The following is a 22,311-nucleotide window of genomic DNA, read 5'->3' on the forward strand; positions in this document are numbered from 1 at the left end:
TTTCTGTACATTTTTATGATGATATATCAAATACTTTCAGAGATCATTTTTGTTTATCAAACCACCTGTAGTGTAATTTTTGACACCTTATTTGAACAACATCTCTGGAACTATTAATGACAAAAACTTGAATTTTTCACAATTATTCCTCATCATGTTATCGATTGATATTTGATACTAATTTTGAATCTTCTAGGACAAGTTTGAGTCACTTTTGAGCCATTTTGGGCACATTTCAAGTAATTTTGGATCATCTTTATCTTATTTTGCACCAATTTTGAGCCGTTTAGACCATCTATGTCTTATTTTTCACAAATTTTAAGTCTTTTGTGAAAGTTGTATGTTATTTTGTACAATTTTGTGTCATTTTTATGTCATTTTGTGTCATTTTTAGCTTATTTTGGACAGCTTTCAAGTAATGTCTGACAAGAATCAAGTTATTTTTGGTGAAATGTGGACCAAAGGCTGCATTTTAGTAGAAATATGGATCCATCCATAGATATACACTAACAGGAACTTTATGCTCCATACTTAGTGGTCAATAATATTTGTTATTGTTAATTTGGACAAATTTTGAGTCATTTTCAACAATTCTGAGTGGCTTGTGACAGTTTTCTATAATTTTTGGACTAATTTTGAAGAATCTGGATGAAACATTTTGGGCAATTTTGAGTCATTTGAAACTGGTTTCACATCAAAATATCTTAGATTTTGACTCATTTTGGATCAGTTTGAATGCAAAATAACTGAGTTGTGTTGGTTTATGAGCAGGTTGAGCAGCAGCAGGTTGGATTGAGATTAACAGATTATATTATTTTATCTTCCTGTTTTCAGATCTAGACCAGCGAGTCTCCTGCAGCAGGAACAAAGTGAAAGCGTTGAGTTATTATGAGGCCTCTGCAGTCGGACCACATGTTCTGAGCAGCAGCTGACAGGCAGAAATCAATCAGCGTTAATGGATGATGTAAGATGAGAAGGAACCACTGAGGCCTCGGCAGGCAGAGTTTCACCAGCAGCCAACGTCTCAGAGGTACAAGGTACTTAAACAGCAGTACTGGTACCACAGTAGAAGTACTCACAGTATGTACTTAAACATCAGTACTGGTACCACAGTAGAAGTACTCACAGTATGTACTTAAACATCAGTACTGGTACCACAGTAAGCGTAGAAGTACTCAGTAAACGCAGTGCATTTAAATTTTTATTTAACACTCTCATCACTGTGGGCTCATTTTTCCTCACTATGGGCTCATTTTTCATCACTGTGGGCTCATTTCTTATCACTGTGGGCTCATTTTTCCTCACTATGGGCTCATTTTTCCTCACTGTGGGCTAATTTTTCCTCACTGTGGGCTCATTTTTCCTCACTGTGGGCTCATTTTTCCTCACTGTGGGCTCATTTCTCTTCAGCGTTGGTGGAAACATGCAGCAGATGATCCAGTCTGTAATAACCTCATTAATAGAGTCTGATCAGTGTGTTTGGACGTAGAAGGAAGGTGAGAGTCACCAGGATGTAATTAGAGCTCCATTCATCACCGTCGTCCCTGTGGAGATTCATCACTCATCGATCTGGCAAATAAACACATTCCTGACCACCGGAAAAAAACCTCAGAGCTAATTTAATTATAGAAAACATCAGTCGGCAGCTACAACAGTTTATTGGTCGTTGGAGACGGAGGAAAGAGCAAAGTTCTCTATCAAGTCTCATATGTTACATTTTCAGCATTTAGTCTAATAACTAGAACCTTGTCTGGTCAAACTTTCCACACATCAGATTCTACTGATGTTAGAGCCTCAACAGTTGGTGAAATGTCGACCAAAGACTGTATTTTAGTAGAAATATGGATCCATCCATAGATAAACACTTAGAGGAACTTTATGGAGACACAATGTCATCCTGGATTGGAATTTTTGCACTTTTTCCATTTTTCACAACTAATATTCATTATTGTAATTTCAGACTATGTTGAAGAATATTTATCTTATTTTCCATGAATTTCAAGTCTTTAGGGACAAGTTTCAAGTCATTTTAGATCATCTTTATCTTACTTTGTCCAACTTTGAGTATTTTAAGATAAGTTTCAAGTCTTTCTTGACACTTTTGAGTCGTTTTAGACTGTCTTCATCTGATTTTGAACAAATTTTTTGTCATTTTGGACAAATTTTAAACAATTTTGGACAAGATTCTTGACAGCTTTGGTGAAATGTTAAAGATTGTATTTTTAGTAAAAAACATGCATCATTCGATACATATAAACATAAAGGAACTTTCTGGAGACACTTTTCCACATTTTAAAGGACCAATAATTAAAAATGTGTCCTCTGTTGTATCCATCCAATCATTCTGATCTGATGAAAACTAGTCTGGCTGCGTTTTCACCGCATTTCTTGGCTGTTGGAGTTTCATTTCTGGAGATACTGAACCTTTAAAATGGCTTCACAGGTGTTTTTGAGAGTGAAACTACAAAAAAAATCAGGTCTGAAAACATGAAATTCTCAAAATTCTGCCAAAATCTTTTAGTTTTTGGTTCCAAATAACCACTAAGTAAACTCTGAACATTTATCAGACGTTTTCAGGTGTTAAACTGAACTCCGTTTGTCGGTAAACTCACATTTAGAATAACTCCTTTGTCCAGCAGACTCTGCTTCTTAGCAGTCATCACAAAGTAGTGAGTGTTGTCTCTGTAGTAAACGATGTTCTCCAGGTCGATTCCTGGAGGAAGAAGCAGCATTTAGAGACTCAAACCGAAGATCTACCTCCTCTTCACCTCCTCCAGACTCACCTGTTTCCTCCTTCAGCTCCAGGAAGAACTTCTGGTTGAAGATGAACGCCACGCCGCTGATCTCCTCCACTCTGGCCTCGGCCGTCGTGTTCCTGTTCACGAAGTTGGCTGTTATGGCGATGGCCAGTTTCCCTCTGAACTCCTTCCTCCTGAAGCCTGCCAAGACGAGAAAAGAGACGTTTTTGTCCGGAGCAACAATCTAATCTAAGACTAAAGCAGTGATACGTCTTAAAAATCACTTTATTCTGTGTGTTCCATTTGAAATTTAAAAGCAAAATTGTCTAAAAAAATTACATTCATTCATTTGTTGTTTTTTTTTTTTAACTTGGTTGTTTCAAGGAAAAATGAACAGAAACCAGATTCAGTGTTTAGACTGAGACATCTGGATGGATGTAAAACTGATCTGGTGTCAGTTTTTAGCAGAAACTATCAGAACTCAGATGTGTTCATTAATGAATGGTCAAATTGCATGAAAGTTGTCTAAAATTATGCAAAAATCATCCCAAATTGTTCAATATTTGTCAAAAAATGACTCAAAAAACTGTCCAAAAAAATGCTAAATATTCCCCCAAATGAGTCAAAAAGTTGTTCAAAAGGATCTAAAATTTTGCCAAAATGACTTAAATATTACAGAAAGTGAGTTCAGAATGACATGAAATTTGTCCTAAATGACTCGAAAAATGATCCCAAAGACACAAAAATGATCCAAAATGAGGAGAAAAGATCCAAGTTGACATAAAATTTGTTGAAAATGACAAGAAAATTGTCCAAAATGAGTCCAAATTCACCCAAAATTACCCAAAAATGATCCAAATTTAAACTGAATTGTCCCAAAATTATTAAAATTTGTCCAAAAAATGTCCAAAAGGACCTAAAATTTCATTCAAAATGACTTGAAAATTGTCCACAATTGGTCAGATTTCTAATATCTTCAGACTGAGACGCCTGGATGGATGTAAAACTGATCTGGGGTCAGTTTTTAGCAGAACTCAGATGTGTTGCCAATCATAAACTGTTTGCATTATACTAGTACTGTAGTTGTTTTAATGATATAAATACATAAAAATGTTCCAGTTTAAATAATTTCAGCACAGCCCAGACTTTTGAAAGACATTTCCAGCTGTTTGAGTGGATTTTAACTGCAGTAAAGAGAGAAGCTGCTGGAGCTAAAAGTGGTTGATATGTAGCTGCAGATATTCTGGCTACAGTTAAAACTAAACACTTCAGTTTTAGACATAAAACCTCCAGGAGTTTAGAGAAGATTTCGTTCAAACAGAGTAGTGGGTCAGAAGTTAACAAAGGCCTCAAACATGCAGCAGCAACACAAACTCTATCAGGTTTCCAGCTGAAACTGTGTCAGCAGCAGCTTAGCGACGCCTCGTTCTCTCTGAGAACAAACCCAGTGCTGACTGCAGCTGAAAACTTTCACTGGTTTTTACTTCCCGTGTTGTTTTTCTCACCGTCTAAAGTGTTTTTACGTCCGTCGGCTCCGATCACCACGTCAAAGTCAAACTGAGAGACGGGATGAGAGGAAGGTCGGACCTCGGCTCTCCACCCGGGACCTGAGGAGGAATAAAGAGGAAAACATATCTAATCTGAACACTCACATCAAAGAAAATCTGGAAATCACCACAGCAAAATAAATGATAAAGGAAGATTTTAACACTCAGAAAATGGAAAAGTTTCTGACTCTTTTTTAGGGAACAAAACTCCACAGGGACGTCAGAAAAAATAAAACAGAGAATATTTTAATGTTCAGAATTATATATAAAAACAACAGAAAAAATAACAACACGTATCGGTAAAATAGTGAAAATTCAAATTTTAAATGATTAAATCAGTTAAATACAGTCACACGTTATAAAAGGACAAAATGCTCTTTGATGTGGATGTTATTTACAGTTTTAGCCTGGTTTTTCTTTTACAGTCAATATGTAAATTAATATTTTTTTGTGATTTTATTGCTTATCATCTTATTTTAACAAAATTTGTGACATAAGAGTAAAAAATTATTTAGATTTTTTTAATCCTAAATAATTTTAAAATTGATTAATTAATTTAATTCATTTTTAGTTTAATTACATTTATTTATTTTAATTATTGGCAAATATCTGTAGAAAAATGTTATTTTTCCCCAATTTAAATTCAGCAAAAATAAATTAGAAATAACATAATCATTAAAAAATATAAATATTACAATAATTTATTAATATTTCAAATATATTTATTTATTATATTTTATTTTTATTTTATTTATTTATTATTTCTTTTTGTGATGCTACTAAACATCTGTAACCAAACAAAACGAGAAAAATCTGTAAAATAACTGTAAACAGTTAAAAAATTTTAAAATTCATTCATTTGTTTTAAAACAAATGACATTTTTACAGCTCGTTATAGTGAAGCTCAAAGTTGGTTACAGAAAAAATGAACAGAAACCAGATTCAGTGTTTACACTGAGACACCTGGATGGATGTAAAACTGATCTGGTGTCAGTTTTTCTAAAATTACACAAAAATCATCACAAATTTCTCAGTATTCATTCAAAATGACTGAAAAAAATGTTCAAAATGACAAAAGATGTCCAAAATTACACTAAATTACCCCAAAATGAATGAACCAGCTGAGTGTGAGGAGGTCAGATGGAGGAAGTGGTTGTTTTCTCTTGGTTTGACCTTAACGATAGTAAATCTATCAGGGTTCAGGTTCAGCTCCTGATCTGAGAACAGTTTTCCGTCTCTGAACTCATTAGCAGGTTATTTTCTGAGCAGCAGCTTCAGTCTCAGCCGGTAAATTCTTCAGTCGTGTTTCCTGAAGTGTTGAAGCGTTAATAAACTCTCAGAATGCTTCCTTTGAAAACAGAACGGTTTGTTCTGAATGTGTTTCTGATCATTCTAACACGTGTTCAGCTTCCATATTTAGCTGAGAGATGCAGGCGTGTTGCTGCCGACCCTCTAACATGTACATAACTCCACAGCCAGTCGTTGGTTTACCCACAAGGTTCCACAACGACTTTAAACTCTCCTCAGCCACTAAAGTTAAACCGTTTAACCCTAAAACCACCGTCTAACGTCCTTTAAAGCGGTTATGATCATAAACCAACATTGTTCTTCACTTACCGTCCTCGTCCTGCTGCTCTGGAGGCTCCAGAAGTTTCACGAACTCCACGTTGACGTGTATCTCAACTCCCAGGATCAGACTGATCTTCAGCAGCATCAGCTGAAGCTGACGGATACCTGCAGGGAGAAACGCACAAAAAACATCCAGAAATCACACAAAGAATAGCTGCAGCGACACTAAAGCTGACTCCACATAGGTTCACTAAGAATTATGCGACTATAAAATCCAAACTTTGTCAAGAACATGATTCATAAACAAATATTTAAACTACCGTACCTGTTCCACGTCAACACAGATTCACCACTATTCATAGTTTAGTTCTTTCTACACTAACCCCGACAGGAACTCAGTCATTTAACAAACTTGTTAAACTAATCGTCAGTGATTTTAATAGTAAATTAAGTAAAAACGATTAAATTCTGTAATTCCACCTTCTTAAATGTGAATATTTTCTGGTTTCTTTTCCCCTCTGTGATGGTAAACTGAAGTTCTTTGGACAAAACAAGACGTTTGTCTGCACAAAATAGCTACAAATAGATGCAAAATGACTAAAAAGTTCAGGAACTGACTGAAAAGACTCACAAAAAGAACACAAACAGATGAAAAATAAGAGTAAAAGAGGAATAAAACTACGACAAATACACACAGAACAACTGCAGAGACACAAAAATTATGCAAAATGAAACAAAACGCACCAAAATAGAAGCAAAATGATTGTACGGTGGAGCTGCAATGATTGAATTGAATAAAAAATAATAAAAAACCTTCTTAAATGTGAATATTTTCTGGTTTCTCTCTTCCTCTGTGACAGTAAACTGAAGATCTTTGGGTTGTGGGAAACACTGATCCGCATTTTTCACCATTTTCTGATCATTAATAAACCAAACAACTGATCAACAGATTAATCAGTCAGTGAAAAAAATGTTTAATTGACTAATTTCATTGATACCAGTGATTAATTCTTACCCAAACTTAAAATCGGTAAACCTCACTGTTATTATTTTTGTGTAAAGTAATGTGAGATTTTTAAAAGTGGGCAGTAAAAGAAGTATTATGATCTTTATCTCATATATCAGCAGCAATACTTCATGAGGAAAATACTTCTCTACAAGCACTTAAACAAAAGCAAAATGTACCGACAGTAACAGTAGTAGTGTGTACAGTGGCGCTTAGAATGACAGAGCATTCTTGAAAACACAAAACTTTTAACCCATTTTTATCAAAAACTACTGAGTGAGTTAGACCCTTCTCCTTTCAAACCCTTCAAATAAAATCCAAGAATTATTAAAAACAGCACATTTTAGCCATAACATACATGTGATTCTGCTGCTACTACATGTCGTATTTTTACTCCGTATACATTGAGATTACTCTGATGTAATTTACTATTAGCTTCTATTAAATTACTGTGAAATAATATTACAGCTGGAAGTCTGTTTATCTGGACGTCTCTGAGTTGGGGTCATTTTATGGCTAAAAAGTTTGGAAACCAAAAATCTAAAGCTGATATTTTCATGTTTTTTAAATATTCATGTGGCTGCAAATACAGGTTAGAAGACGCTGCAGTTCTGAGATATTTATACACGGTTACTAAAGCTGGAGAGCAGAAAGCACAGATGGAAAATTCACACTCAGGAGAATCAAGAAACGAACTGCAGCAAAACCAGGCTTCAGAAAAAAACCCTTCTCACAGTTACAGAATGGCAAACATGAGACAGAAAGTGGAAAAATGAGACACAAAATGACACAAAATGGCAAAAATGAGACACAAAATGGAAAAAATTAGACATAAAATGACACAAAATGGCAAAAATGAGATACAAAATGGCAAAAAATGAGACACGAAATGGCAAAAAATGAGACACAAAATGAAAAAATGAGACACAAAATGACACAAAATGGCAAAAATGAGACACAAAATGGAAAAAATTAGACATAAAATGACACAAAATGGCAAAAATGAGATACAAAATGGCAAAAAATGAGACACGAAATGGCAAAAAATGAGACACAAAATGAAAAAAATGAGACACAAAATGACACAAAATGGCAAAAATGAGACACAAAATGGCAAAAATGAGAAAATGGTAAAAACAAGACAAAATGGAAAAAATGACACAAAATGGTAAAAATGAGACAAAATGGTAAAAATTAGACCAGAAATGACAAAAATGAGACACAAAATGGCAAAAATGAGACAAAATGGAAAAAATGAGACATAACATGACAAAAAATAGACACAAAACAGTTACAGAACCAAACAAATATAGAGATGAAATGAAGGGAAGAATTACGTGATATTTATCTGATGATTTCTATGTTGTTTTTTTTGCATGTTGCTTGTTTTAAAGCAGAAAGTAAAACAGCAGAGTTTCTACGTGTTTATCTTTCTATGTCTTACTCATGAAAATAAATAAATGAGGTTCAGTGAAACTCCCACGACCCTGTTGGTACGTAAAGCAATGTTAAAAGAAACTCTGACCCAATGAAACAGCTGCTTTGAAACTATCTGAGCGATTTTTCTAACCTACTTTCTTGAAATAGAAGAAAGCGGGTCAGAAAAACTTCCCCTCATCGCTCTCTCTCGTACATGTGAACTCCTTTAGAAGCTCACTCATATCTCCCAGTAGGAAAATCTGTAAAATCCAAAGAAACAACGAGCGTTTTTTATTTAGAAATGCTGCATCTGTTTATTAGTTATTGATGATCAGAAATCATGGCACCATAGATTGTGTCCATTTAATATCGATACACCCACAAACCAAATGACCTTCCACTGAGTACAGGTGTGTGTTCTGCATGTGTACTTTATGTACGGATACTGAATCATGTGATCTAAATATGTAGCGGGTGGCAGGAATAGATGGGACTCAGAAACACCCCCACAATTTAATCAGTTGTTCCTTGGATCATTTCTGATGGATAAGTCCTGGTAAGTCCTCAGTGGTGGATTTGTAGCAGGATCACAATCATGTGATCATCAGCAGGCAGCTGACATAGTGTTCACTTGTTGTCATGGTTACAGTGACGCCATGCCGCTATCTCACAATGATACAGAAATCTTTAACCCAGCCGTGGATCCAGACTATAAGCTGCATCACTGCCAAAATCTAGTCAGGTGGTCCTTGTGTCATTTCTGACCTTCCCTGGAAATTTAATTCAAATCTGTTAGTCTGTTTTGGAGTAATGTTGCGAACAGACAGACAGACAGACAGACAGACAGACAGACAGACAGACAGACAGACAGACAGACACCGATCGTGACATAACTCAGCCGAAACTCTGCCTCTTTGACAGAGCAGTAAAAGTATTTTAAATAAAAAACTATCCTGATGTTGAATGAATTCATATCTTAAGAAAGTCTAATTAAGGCAACTTAATTTCTAAACTTGTCAACTTAAAAACTTGTGTTCGGAATTATAAATTTATTTCAAATCAAATTAAAAAACCTGGTTGGAACAACTTAATTTTTTTTGAGATATCAACTTAAAAACTCCAGAATACCTTTGATTTTTACGGAAAAGCTAAACACACCCATGTTGCTCTGTCCCATGTTTGACCAACAGAAAAGTAAAACACAAAATGGCAAAAATCAAGACAAAAAATGACAAAAATGAGACACAAAATGACACAAACGAGACACATAATGACGCAAATGAGACACATGACGCAAACGAGACACAAAATGACAAAAATGAGACACAAAATGAGACAAATGAGACACAAACTGACAAACGAGACATGAAATGACAAAAGTGAGACACAAAATGACACAAATGATACAACTTATTTGAAAATAAGTTTTGGATTTCTCTGTTTCACTGAAAATATCCATAAAACCTGTATTTTACTTTCCTTTCCGACAGACTTATCAAGACGCCACAACGAGAGGATTTAAGACTCACTGATGTGGTCGATGGATCCGGCACAGAACTTCCCGTAGAACTTCTTGGCCCCGAGGCCCCGGAGGTCATGGATGGTGAAGGGCCACAGGTGGAGGACGTTGTTCCTGGAGAACGTGTCCCTCTTCTCGATCACCACCACCTTACAGCCCAGCAGGGAAAGTTCGATGGCAGTCCGGAGACCACAGGGACCTCCACCGATGATCAGACACTGAGATAAAAGAAAGAAGAAACAGGTAAAATATTTAAAAAAGCTTTAATAATCTGGACTAAGAAGAGAAAGAGCTGCAGTGCAACATCTCACTACTTAACTAAAGGCATGTTAGCAAGAAAAGTATCCAATTTAGTGATTTAGATAAACATTTAAACTACAATCCATAATGTCTGGTTTCGTCATTATGCTGATGACTGTCGACTATATATACCTAATGTCCAATGTGACATATACTGCAAAAACTAGACACAAAAGGGCAAAAACGAGACAGCAAATAGCAAAATGAAACAAAATGGCAAAAACGAGACACAAAATGAAAAAAGCAAGACAGAAAATGACAAAAACGAGACAAAAAATGGCAAAAACGAGACAAAAAATGGCAAAAGCGAGACACAAAATGACAAAAACAAGACAGAAAATGACAAAAACGAGACACAAAATGACAAAAACAAGACAGAAAATGGCAAAAACTAGACACAAAAGGAAAACTGGATTCATCCCTGAAGAGAACCTTAGTCCAATCATCAACAGTCCAATCCTTGTGATCCCAGCAAAGAGTAACTGGGTTTTCCTCTGCCTTTCCTTGATGAAGGGCTTTTTCCTGCCCTGTGTGACTTCAGACCAGCTTCAACAAGTCTCTTTCCAACTGTCCTTGTCCAACAAGTCCAATTTCTCCACAGTGAACACTCATTTTAAGGTCCCTGGAGGTCTGAGGATGATTCCTGACAGGAAGGGATGAGTGACGGTCATCTGGTGGGTAGAAAGACGTTTCCTGACCAGCTAGCAGTTTGATAGAACCACGTTGGGCTTATTTATTCTTGGTGGAATGAACGGCTGTCTTGGAGATCTTCAGTTTTTTCACTAACTGTCTCTCACTCATGATGGCTGCCTTTGTGTCTTCACATAATTCTTTAGTTTTAGGCATTATGTGAGAGCTGACAGCTTCTGAGTTGTGCTACAGCTTGAATGTCAGCAGGAAACCACTCTAGACCTTTGCATGTGCTGCTGATGACATGAAATGTCCTCTTACAGACCCTGGGAATACTATTAACCTGAAGCATGTCAAATAGGACATAAAGTATTATGGATCAGCTGCATTTATTGTTGTGTTCATTGTATTCTTCAGATAATATACCTTTAGTGGTACCAGGCATTGAAATGAACAAGAAATTGAAGAAAACACGGGTGGTCTAATCATTTTTTCCATGATATGCTGTAATCTTGCAGGATGTTGATCCTGAATAGGGACAAATTTTAACATACATTTTCTGGCATCTTGGCTATCAAATTTTTCCCCATTTTTTCAGATTTTCTTTTTTGTATAAAAGTTGTTTGTAGGTGAACCGTTCTGCACATTAGTCAAACTAAATTAAATTCTTCACACATCTGGATTTCATGTGATGTTGTCGGTGTGTCATATTTGGTATTTTCTGTCATGTGCTGCTGTCTGACCATCTATGTATGGAAAGACATATAATAATATAAATAAATCTATACTCTGAGCAGCGTTGTATCTGAAGGAGAAGATAAGAGGTCCGGAGGGGAACAAGCCTCAGAGGGAGATCAACCCAGAAACAACAGCTCCACTGTTATTCCAGACATTTTTGCTGCTATTTGGAGAAACGATCTGAGGCTGGGAGGGTGATTTATTTTCAGAAATCCAGGATCTAACAGCAAAACTAGGCCAGATGATTGAGCAGTTTGGGGCATTTTGGAGCTTAGTTGGATGTAAATTCAGAAAAATGGTGCAAACTAAAGTGGTTCATTCTCTAAACTTTTTAAATTAAATATTAGCTGATCCATAAATTGTACTGAATACTCAGGTGTTGTCCACAAAAACCTTCTCAGAGTGAGGATTAATTTAATCTAATTAATTATTTGTGTATAATTACAGAAATAATCCACTTACATAATTAATTCAATCCCCTCTGGCAGAGCTCCTGATTTGGTTATTTGCAGAAACAGACCTAATTCTTGAGTTTTTTTTCTGTTTTTTATAGATTTAAGACACCATTTATAAAGGTAAATTAAACATTTTTTTAAAAATAATTTTACGATAAATTACCAATAAAGGGGGAAAATCAGTAAAATAACAGTTACTAAAATTATTTACTAGTTTTATATAAATAAACATAATTTTTCTATCAAATAACAACAAATAAGTGTAAAATAATGGTTTATTTGTTGATTTACCATCTGTTAAAAAAATACTGATTTTTGATGTGGACATTATGAATAAAATGGGCCTGTTTTTTCTTTAATTGTTTTTAATGGTTTTAAAAGTAAATTAAACATTTTTTAAAAATTATTTTAAAATAAATTACCAATACTAAATTTTGTAAAATAACAGTTATTAAAATTATTTACTATTTTTCAATCTTTAGTAAACATAATTTTTCTTTCAAATATTTTTTTTTTTGCAGAATTTAACAAAAATCTGAAAAAATCCAGTTAAAATAAAAAAAACACATTTTGTACACTGTATACATTTCCTAATCCATAAATTGTAGTAACTGAATACTCATTCTCTAAACTTTTTAAATTAAATATTAGCTGATCCATAAATTGTACTGAATACTCAGGTGTTGTCCACAAAGACCTCAGAGTGAGGATTGTTTTATCTGATTAATTATTTGTGTATAATTACAGAAATAATCCACTTACATAATTAATTTTCTAACAAATCCCCTCTGGCAGAACTCCTGATTTGGTTACTTGCAGAAATAGACCAAATTCCTGAGCTCTTTTTCTGCTTTTTACAGATTTATGATGGCATTTTTAAAGGAGTATACTAAAGAAAACATCATATCTGTCACAAACGCCCTCATTTCTGTCCAGATTGTTCCTCTGGTTATTCTTCGGCCTCTTTAGTCAAACTGTGTCGTGACAAACTGTGGATATTTTCCCTCTGCAGGTCTCCTCCCTCCAACCAAAGCTGTGTCTTGTGCTGATCTGATGATTTCTCATGTGTAAATTTAACTGCTGACCTGTTTCTGCAGACTGAGGCTCAGTTTCTCTCCTTCGTTAAAGATTTTATCACACTTATTTTAGCGCTTCCTCATAGTTTCACTTCGAACAATAAGAGCTGCATAAAGTCACAGTTAATCCTGATTGATAACACGAGAAACTGACTGCATTTAAAGAAAAAAACGTATTCCTTACAGAATTAACAGAACTACTGTAGTAGTGTTTTTTTTACAACTAAATGTGGGTTTATTTGTGTTATTTGTGCAGTGGAATTGTTCAAAAACAAACAGCCACAGTGAGTTTTGAGACAAGGAGGCACTAAAGAAGGATTTAAAACAACTTAATTTCACAACAGAATCAATTTTTTTGCGATTTTTTCTCTCTTTAAAAAGCATATTTGCTGTGTTTACCAGCAGCTAACTGTCCTTAAAGCTGCAGCACCAGGAAACCAGAGAACAAACTGGAAGAAGTTATTGTAGTTTATAAACTGAACTGTAACCATGATTTTTATTCACAATAATAAACTGGACTAAAACAGGAATAATTTGCAGTAGATGGTATGTTGTAAAATGGTTTTTAGGGACTCTTGAAACTGGCCATTGTTCAATACTTTCAGACTCGTTTTGGTCGTTTATTGATACATAATGATATTTTTGTGGAATTAAAACATTATTAAGCCTACTTTTAGCTGCTATCTGGTTGTTAATATACATTTTGGGCTAATATTTGCATTTTAAGGAACAGACTGAAGGCAGAAATGCTTTTTTTTTCTGAAAGCAGCTGTAAAGCAGAAATGGTGGATAGATTTTATTAACTTTAATGTAGTCGAAAAGTGTTGTATTGTGGAAAATTATATCAGAACAGGACTCAGTACCTGCAGATACTAACACTTTATGATTAATTAATTAACAATAATAATACTAATAATACTAATACTACTACTACTACTACTACTACTACTACTACTACTACTACTACTAATAATAATAATAATAATAATAATAATAATAATAATAATAATAATAATAATAATAATAATAATAAATAATAATAATAATAATAATAACAATGATAATAATAATGATAATAATTGTTATTAAATAAAGAATAAAAATAATAATCATTATCATTATTATTATTATTATTATAGTATTCTTAATGACATATAAATAATACTTACTATTATAATTATTATTTTAATTCTAATAAGAAAAATAAGAAAAATAATTATCTTGTTATTATTCTTATTATAATATATAACAAATATTACAATTATTATGGTGATGATTATTATGACTATTAATATTATGGTTATTATAAATAATAATAATAATAATAATAATAATAATAATAATAATAATAATAATAATAATAATAATAATAATAATAATAATAATAATAATAATAATAATAATAATAATAATAATTATTATTATTATTATTATTATTATTATTATTATTATTATTATTATCATTATTATTATTATAATTATCATTATTATTAGTACTAATAATACACAAATAATAACTATTATAATTAGTATTTTAATTATAATAATAAAAATAAGAAAAATAATAATTCTTGTTATTATTATTATTATTATATATAACAAATATCAATAATAATAAAATAATAACTATTCTTACTATTTTATATAAAAAACAATAATTAATATTGTTTTTCATACATAACAAACTATATTAACAATAGTAACAGCAATAATAATTATTATTATTGTTACTATTATGATTAATGATATATGAATGATGACAATAATAATAATAATAATAATAATAATAATAATAATAATAATAATAATAATAATAATAATAATAATAATAATTATTATTATTATTATTATTATTATTATTATTATTATTAATATTAATATTATTATTATTATTATTATTATTATTATTATTATTATTATTATTAATAATAATAATAATAATAATAATAATAATAATAATAATAATAATAATAAAAGACCTGACTCAGAATTTCGATAAAAGATACTAGGTGTGAACATTAATATACAACATTTACTAATTATTAGTGTACATGTATGCTAACTAGCATGTTAGCTGTTAGCTCACCAGCTACAGTAGTTCACCAACAAGTGTTGTGAGGAATAAGAACATTATGTCAGCAGGTTTTATATGAATTAGATTTTTTTTGGTCGGATCAAGGCTTTACTGCTGCAACAGTCATCATCAAGTTGCAGAAAAAAGCTAAAATTCTGTAACCAAACTAGTTTTGTAAATCTACCAGCAGCTCCAGACTCTCCAGGTCCAGGTCCTGTCCCTAACCCTCAGCTGGGTTCTTACCCGGGTTCCTTGGCAGGCTCTGTTGTGGTTGTAGACCTTCTGCTGGGCCCGTTTGTCCAGTTTGGTCCACAGAGGTTTAACCTTCCAGGTGCTGACGGCGGCTTTGAGCGAGGTGTAGAAGCTGCTGTGGTCCAGAGGGTCCAGGTCCAGCTGCCTGCAGAGGATGCTGAAGGCCTGCAGGGTTCCCTTACAGGTGGAGGCCTGGACGAAGGTGTCGAAGAGCTGGTCGGCCTGAGCCGCCCGCTCGTCCTCCGTCTCCCCCATCGGCTCTGAAGGTCCAGCTGATGCTAACGCTAATGCTAGCTTTCGTCTTCCACTTTTGCTCCTTCAGCTCTTGACTCCCAGCATCAGTGAGAAGCCATGTTTAGATGCTTCTGCAAGAAAGAAACAAAGACGACTTTAGAACACAGGTCAGGTGTTCAGAGTTTATATTCTATGAACACTGAAAACACAATTACTGATAACAGAAATGGATTTCTGCACAGCTTTCTCTTAAGAACGCCACTATTTTATCTTATTTGACAATGAAAGCTCATTAAATTTGAAGAATTTTGAAGAAAAGATGCATAAACACCAGTAAACGGCGATGTAATCCAGTGTAAAGACCACTATGTTCACCTGGTGGACCCATTTTATACATGAATCACCTGATTATTTTATGTATTTCACAATTTGGTCCCCAACAAAGAGGGTTTATCCAGCCAAATTGATGATAATATCCACTTTACATGTGTTTCATAGCAAATTCCTGCATATTTTTCTCTTTAAAAAGCTGCTATTTAAGCTTAGCTGATAGCGTAACATTGTTTAATTTGCAGAACAGACGTATAAACATCAGTTAACTGTTATGAAATCTAGTGTAAGGACCATTTAATACATAAATCACCAGATTATTTGAATTATTTCACCATTTTGGTGCTGAACAAAGAGGATTTATCCAGCCAAAATGACGATAATATCTACTTCAAATGTTAAAGAAGAACATAAACTTATATTTGACAACTTTAACTTCCAGCCACCGTCCACAGCAGCTGTATTATAAACATGAGGCTGGAGCTACAGCAGATAAAAACCAGATAAGCTGAGTTGTTTTGACTGGATCTCAGTTTTACCGATCAGATTGAGACATCTCAACGTAGCTGCTGAACAATGAACGGCGACATGTTGTTTGTAGTTTACAGATAAATGCAAATATGTGTGAAAATGATGTGCATGACAAGAGTCCGTTCTGACCAGGAAAACCCTGACTTTACAGAAATATGAACACTGTGAACACCAACATCTAGACCTCTATGAACACCAACATCTAGATCTCTATGAACATCTAGACCTCTATGAACACCAACATCTAGACCTCTATGAACACCAACATCTAGACCTCTATGAACACCAACATCTAGACCTCTATGGACACCAAAATCTAGATCTCTATGAACATCTAGACCTCTATGAACACCAACATCTAGATCTCTATGAACATCTAGACCTCTATGAACACCAACATCTAGACCTCTATGAACACCAACATCTAGACCTCTATGGACACCAAAATCTAGATCTCTATGAACATCTAGACCTCTATGAACACCAACATCTAGACCTCTATGAACACCAACATCTAGATCTCTATGAACACCAACATCTAGAGCTCTATGAACATCTAGACCTCTATGAACACCAACATCTAGACCTCTATGAACACCAACATCTAGATCTCTATGAACACCAACATCTAGACCTCTATGGACACCAACATCTAGACCTCTATGAACACCAACATCTAGACCTCTGAACACCAACATCTAGACCTCTATGAACATCTAGACCTCTATGAACACCAACATCTAGACCTCTATGAACATCTAGACCTCTATGAACACCAACATCTAGACCTCTACGAACATCTCAACCTCTATGAACACCATCTAGACCTCTATGAACATCTCAACCTCTATGAACACCAACACCTAGATCTCTATGGACACCAACATCTAGACCTCTATGAACATCTTGACCTCTATGAACACCAACATCTAGAGCTCTATGAACATCTAGACCTCTATGAACACCAACATCTAGACCTCTATGAACATCTTGACCTCTATGAACACCAACATCTAGAGCTCTATGAACATCTAGACCTCTATGAACACCAACATCTAGACCTCTATGAACATCTTGACCTCTATGAACACCAACATCTAGAGCTCTATGAACATCTTGACCTCTATGAACACCAACATCTAGACCTCTATGGACACCAAAATCTAGATCTCTATGAACATCTAGACCTCTATGAACACCAACATCTAGATCTCTATGAACATCTAGACCTCTATGAACACCAACATGTAGACCTCTATGAACACCAACATCTAGACCTCTATGGACACCAAAATCTAGATCTCTATGAACATCTAGACCTCTATGAACACCAACATCTAGACCTCTATGAACACCAACATCTAGATCTCTATGAACACCAACATCTAGAGCTCTATGAACATCTAGACCTCTATGAACACCAACATCTAGACCTCTATGAACACCAACATCTAGATCTCTATGAACACCAACATCTAGACCTCTATGGACACCAACATCTAGACCTCTATGAACACCAACATCTAGACCTCTATGAACACCAACATCTAGACCTCTATGAACATCTAGACCTCTATGAACACCAACATCTAGACCTCTATGAACATCTAGACCTCTATGAACACCAACATCTAGACCTCTTTGAACACCTAGACCTCTGTGAACACCAACATCTAGACCTCTATGAACATCTAGACCTCTATGAACACCAACATCTAGACCTCTACGAACATCTCAACCTCTATGAACACCATCTAGACCTCTATGAACATCTCAACCTCTATGAACACCAACACCTAGATCTCTATGGACACCAACATCTAGACCTCTATGAACATCTTGACCTCTATGAACACCAACATCTAGAGCTCTATGAACATCTAGACCTCTATGAACACCAACATCTAGACCTCTATGAACATCTTGACCTCTATGAACACCAACATCTAGAGCTCTATGAACACCTAGACCTCTATGAACACCAACATCTAGACCTCTATGAACATCTTGACCTCTATGAACACCAACATCTAGACCTCTATGAACATCTAGACCTCTATGAACACCAACACCTAGATCTCTATGAACACCAACATCTAGACCTCTATGGACACCAGTTTCTGGTTCCTACCAATGAGTCCACATCAACATTTATTCTAAACATGTAAAAACTGGAACCTTGTCTTGTCAAACTTTCCACACATCAGATTCTACTGAAGCCTCAAAAGTTGGAGAAATGTCGACCAAAGACTGTATTTTAGTAGAAATATGGATCCATCCATAGATATACACTTACAGGAACTTTATGGGGACATAATACCATCTTTGTTTAAAGATTTTGCACTTTATTCCCCATTTTCAAGGGCCAATAATTATTCATTATTGTAATTTTTGACACTTTTGAGTCATGCTGGACCAACTTTATCTTATTTTGCACACATTTTATGTCTTCTGGGACAGGTGGTAAGTCATTTTGGACAATTTTGAGTAATTTTGGACAGGTTTCAAGTAATTTCAGACAAGATTCAAGTCATCTTTGGTGAAATGTCGACCAAAGACCATCTTCAATTGAAAATGTTGCACTTTCCCCCCATTTTTAAGGACCAGTGACTCAAAATTCAGGGTTAATTTTATTCAATCATTCTGATTTGCTGTAAACTATTCTGTCTGTATCCTCACCAAATTTCATGGCTGTTGGAGTTTTGTTTCTAGAGATATTAAACCCCTAAAATGGTTTCACAGGTAAGACAGTTGTTTCAAGAGTAAAAATACAAGAAGTCCCAAGTCTGAAAAGATCTCAAATCTTAAAATTCAGACAAAACACTTTACAGAATTTGGTTTGGGGTCCCAGACAACAACCACTGACCCAGAACTGATAGGCTTGAATCTAACAGATGTCAATTTTTTGTAAAAGTTCTACACTCCAGCTTGAAAAAAGAACAAAATGGTGCAAAGTTCTCCCTTCAAACTTGTAAATTCTCTGAATTTAATCTCATGAAGACACAGCTGATGTTAATTTAGCATCATTTAGCTTTATCTCTGGTTCGTACATGGCTAGCATCTAGAAACTCCCTCACAGGGCCTGAAATGATGATTACGTGCGTTATTCTCTGTGAGGATATGAATGTTGTGGAAAACTGAAATCATATAAAGGGAAGGTCACATTCCAGATATGAGGAATATCTGCAGCTCGCACTGAAAATAACCTGCAGAGGTCAACGTGTTGCCTCATATAGCTGCAGTGTCACGTCCTGCATTCTGCACCAGGAATCCGTGGACTCGCTCTGCTTTAACATCCGTGTGCATGCCAACAACAACACGCCTGCATGGCTCCTCTGGCCATTCATTAAGCTGCGCCGCATTTTTTCCCTGCAACAAAGATATTTTTCCTCCTCCGACCCAGCCGAATGCCTGACGGGATTACGGCCGAGTGCGGACAGGTTCAGCTGAGCAGTCACGGGAGAAGCTCAAACACTGCAGGAAAAACACTTTCAGCCACATTTAGACGCCTGCAGCCAGTCTGGGAGGCACAAAACGCAAAAAGAAACGAGCTGCTGTTGTTCCTGCACTGAACAAACTGTTTGAGGAACTAAACTGACAACTCAGGAGGAAGTTCATCCACTATCAGGAGAACATCACTTCCTCTGTTCCATCATGGAAACTTTCATGATTCCTGGTTCCTTGGGACGTCTTATCTGACTCCAAAGGTCAAAAAATCCACAACTAATGTGACTTTTAACAATTAGAAGTAAAGTACCTCCACTTTCAGTTTGTCCCATGTGAATATTTGGAGGTTTTAGAAGTGATTTTAACTGATGTTTGGATGTATAAAGTCTATATCGTTGATGACAGGTATATTCCATATTCTGTCTCCAACATTCTTGACAAAATCAACTCTTAAATGCATTCATAGCTGCAGTTTTAACTGGCATTTACAAGAGAGAGGATCAAGTTGCTGGAGATACATTCAGCATGGTGAAACATCTTTCTGCAGCTGACGTGCAGAGCAGTGTTTGTAAATAAAGATATCACACTCAATGTCATTCAAAATTTGTCAAAAATTAAAATACTTATCCAAAACAATTGAAAAAAAATGTCCAGAATAACTTACTGCATCAAAAATGACATAAACTAGCCCCAAAATTATTTTAAATGTCCAAAATTACCCAAAACCTGTATAAAAATAATTAAATATTAAATTAATCGAAAAGGCTACGAGAAAAAGAAAAACATATTGGATTGATAAAATAAATGCAGCATGACTCAAAAACAGGAAACAGAGGATCAAGTTGTTGGAGATACATTCAGCATGGTGAAACATCTTTCTACAGATGATGAGCAGAGGAGAGAGGAAAAGTCTGAAAACAATTTTTCCATAAAAATGAAAATGGAAAACTACAAAGAGACGAAAAATGCAAAAAAAAAAAAAAAGCAAAGATACCACATAAACTAAATGTGGCTTTACTCAAAAACAGGAAACAGAGGATTAAGTTGTTGGAGATACATTCAGCATGGTAAAACATCTTTGTACTGATGATGAGCAGGGTAGTGAAATGGAAGTAGTTAAATATCTATATTATTATCGAAGTGGAGCCTCTGTTTTATTTTTTCAGATATTAGTAAAACATGACAAAAATGTTGGACAAGTTGATTCCAGATTTTCAAAATGTTGGTAAAACTAATAAGCTAATGCCAGTCCAGGGCTAATCTAGCCTTTTTTCAGACTGAATATAATGCATAACCTTCACACTAACCAGTAGATTTACTCTTTACCCTGAACTCTACCCGACAACAGACTCTGGAGTTATTTGAAGCTGCGTTTGCTGAAGTATCAGATCCCGACGGCTGGAAGCCTCTCAGCATTATTCTCACTATTACAGTCATGGAATCTGCTGTACTGGAGGAGCTGGACGGGGATTGGATTTCCAGCTTGCACACGCTCAGATAAGCATGTAGGTTTACTTAAACACATGCAGCACATGGCGGCCCTGAAACTGAATAGCCTGAAAACCCGCTAGCAACCGTGCGTCACTGCAGAGGAAAGGCTGTTCAGCCGTGAGCGTCCGATATGTCCTGGCACCAAAGTGAAGAACCAACCAGGTTGAACACCTGGTCGGTTCTTCACTTTGGTGCCACAACGTATCGGACGCTCACCAAGAAACACACACTTTCCCTTTAAATCCTTGAGCGGCCCAGAGGGGCTCTCGGATCTCTGCTATCTAACAGTCTGGCAGCAAACAGTAGCCTCTCCATTACTACTACCCCTTTAGACCTTTCATGCTATTTCAAGACCTGAACAGATAAAAAAGTTTCCAGAGCTTTGTTCCTTGTTGTTGAAATGGCTGACTGAAAACTGCAGCATCTTATCTACAGGCCTTCTGTGGATTAGTAAAACAGGGAGACAGACAGGTATATGACTAAAGAAAACTCCAAGAAACTGAGAAAATGTTGTTAAAAAGCATCAGTCAGGATGATACAAGAACTTTTCCAAGTTCCTGAAGATCTCTAGGAGTCCAGTTGAATTCATTAAGAAATGGAAGGAATATGGAAAATGAATAAATCTGACTAGAGCAGGACATCCTCAAAAACTGAGTGATCGAGAAGAAAGAGACTAGTGAGGGAGGCCACCAAGACACCTATGACTCCTCTGAAGGACTTCCAGCTTCAGCAGCTGAGATGTTAGAGACTGTTCATCCAACAACTGCTGTCTGTTCTTCACCAGTCAAAGGTTTATGGAGACAAAGAGAAAGACTGAAAGCTGAAATTAAATCTGGACTAGAGTTCACCAGAAGACATGTGGAGACTCTGAAGACACCTGGAAGAAGGTTCTTTGGTCTGAGGAGACCAGGATGGAGCTTTATGTCCATCAGAGTAGATGATATGTTTGTTGGAC

At 35.3% G+C, this 22,311-nt stretch overlaps 1 protein-coding gene across 9 annotated transcripts in view; it reads right to left on the bottom strand.

Annotated features, from left to right (window-relative positions):
* Positions 1–22,311, bottom strand: part of mical2b (microtubule associated monooxygenase, calponin and LIM domain containing 2b) — a 99,485-nt gene that overhangs the window by 59,318 nt on the left and 17,856 nt on the right. For 8 of the 9 annotated variants that reach the window (XM_055009352.1, XM_055009350.1, XM_055009348.1 and 5 more), the window contains exons 2-7: positions 15,315–15,688; positions 9,809–10,016; positions 5,903–6,019; positions 4,244–4,345; positions 2,784–2,939; positions 2,613–2,713 (exon numbers count right to left, since the gene is read on the bottom strand). In XM_055009352.1, the coding sequence (XP_054865327.1) occupies positions 2,613–2,713; positions 2,784–2,939; positions 4,244–4,345; positions 5,903–6,019; positions 9,809–10,016; positions 15,315–15,578 (948 nt within the window). In that variant the 5' untranslated portion in view covers positions 15,579–15,688. The remainder of the gene's footprint in view (positions 1–2,612; positions 2,714–2,783; positions 2,940–4,243; positions 4,346–5,902; positions 6,020–9,808; positions 10,017–15,314; positions 15,689–22,311) is intronic. The other variant, XM_055009356.1, reaches the window with a different exon arrangement.

This window comes from Amphiprion ocellaris, chromosome 3, assembly GCF_022539595.1.
Source record: "Amphiprion ocellaris isolate individual 3 ecotype Okinawa chromosome 3, ASM2253959v1, whole genome shotgun sequence".
NCBI classification, from domain to species: Eukaryota; Metazoa; Chordata; class Actinopteri; family Pomacentridae; genus Amphiprion; species Amphiprion ocellaris.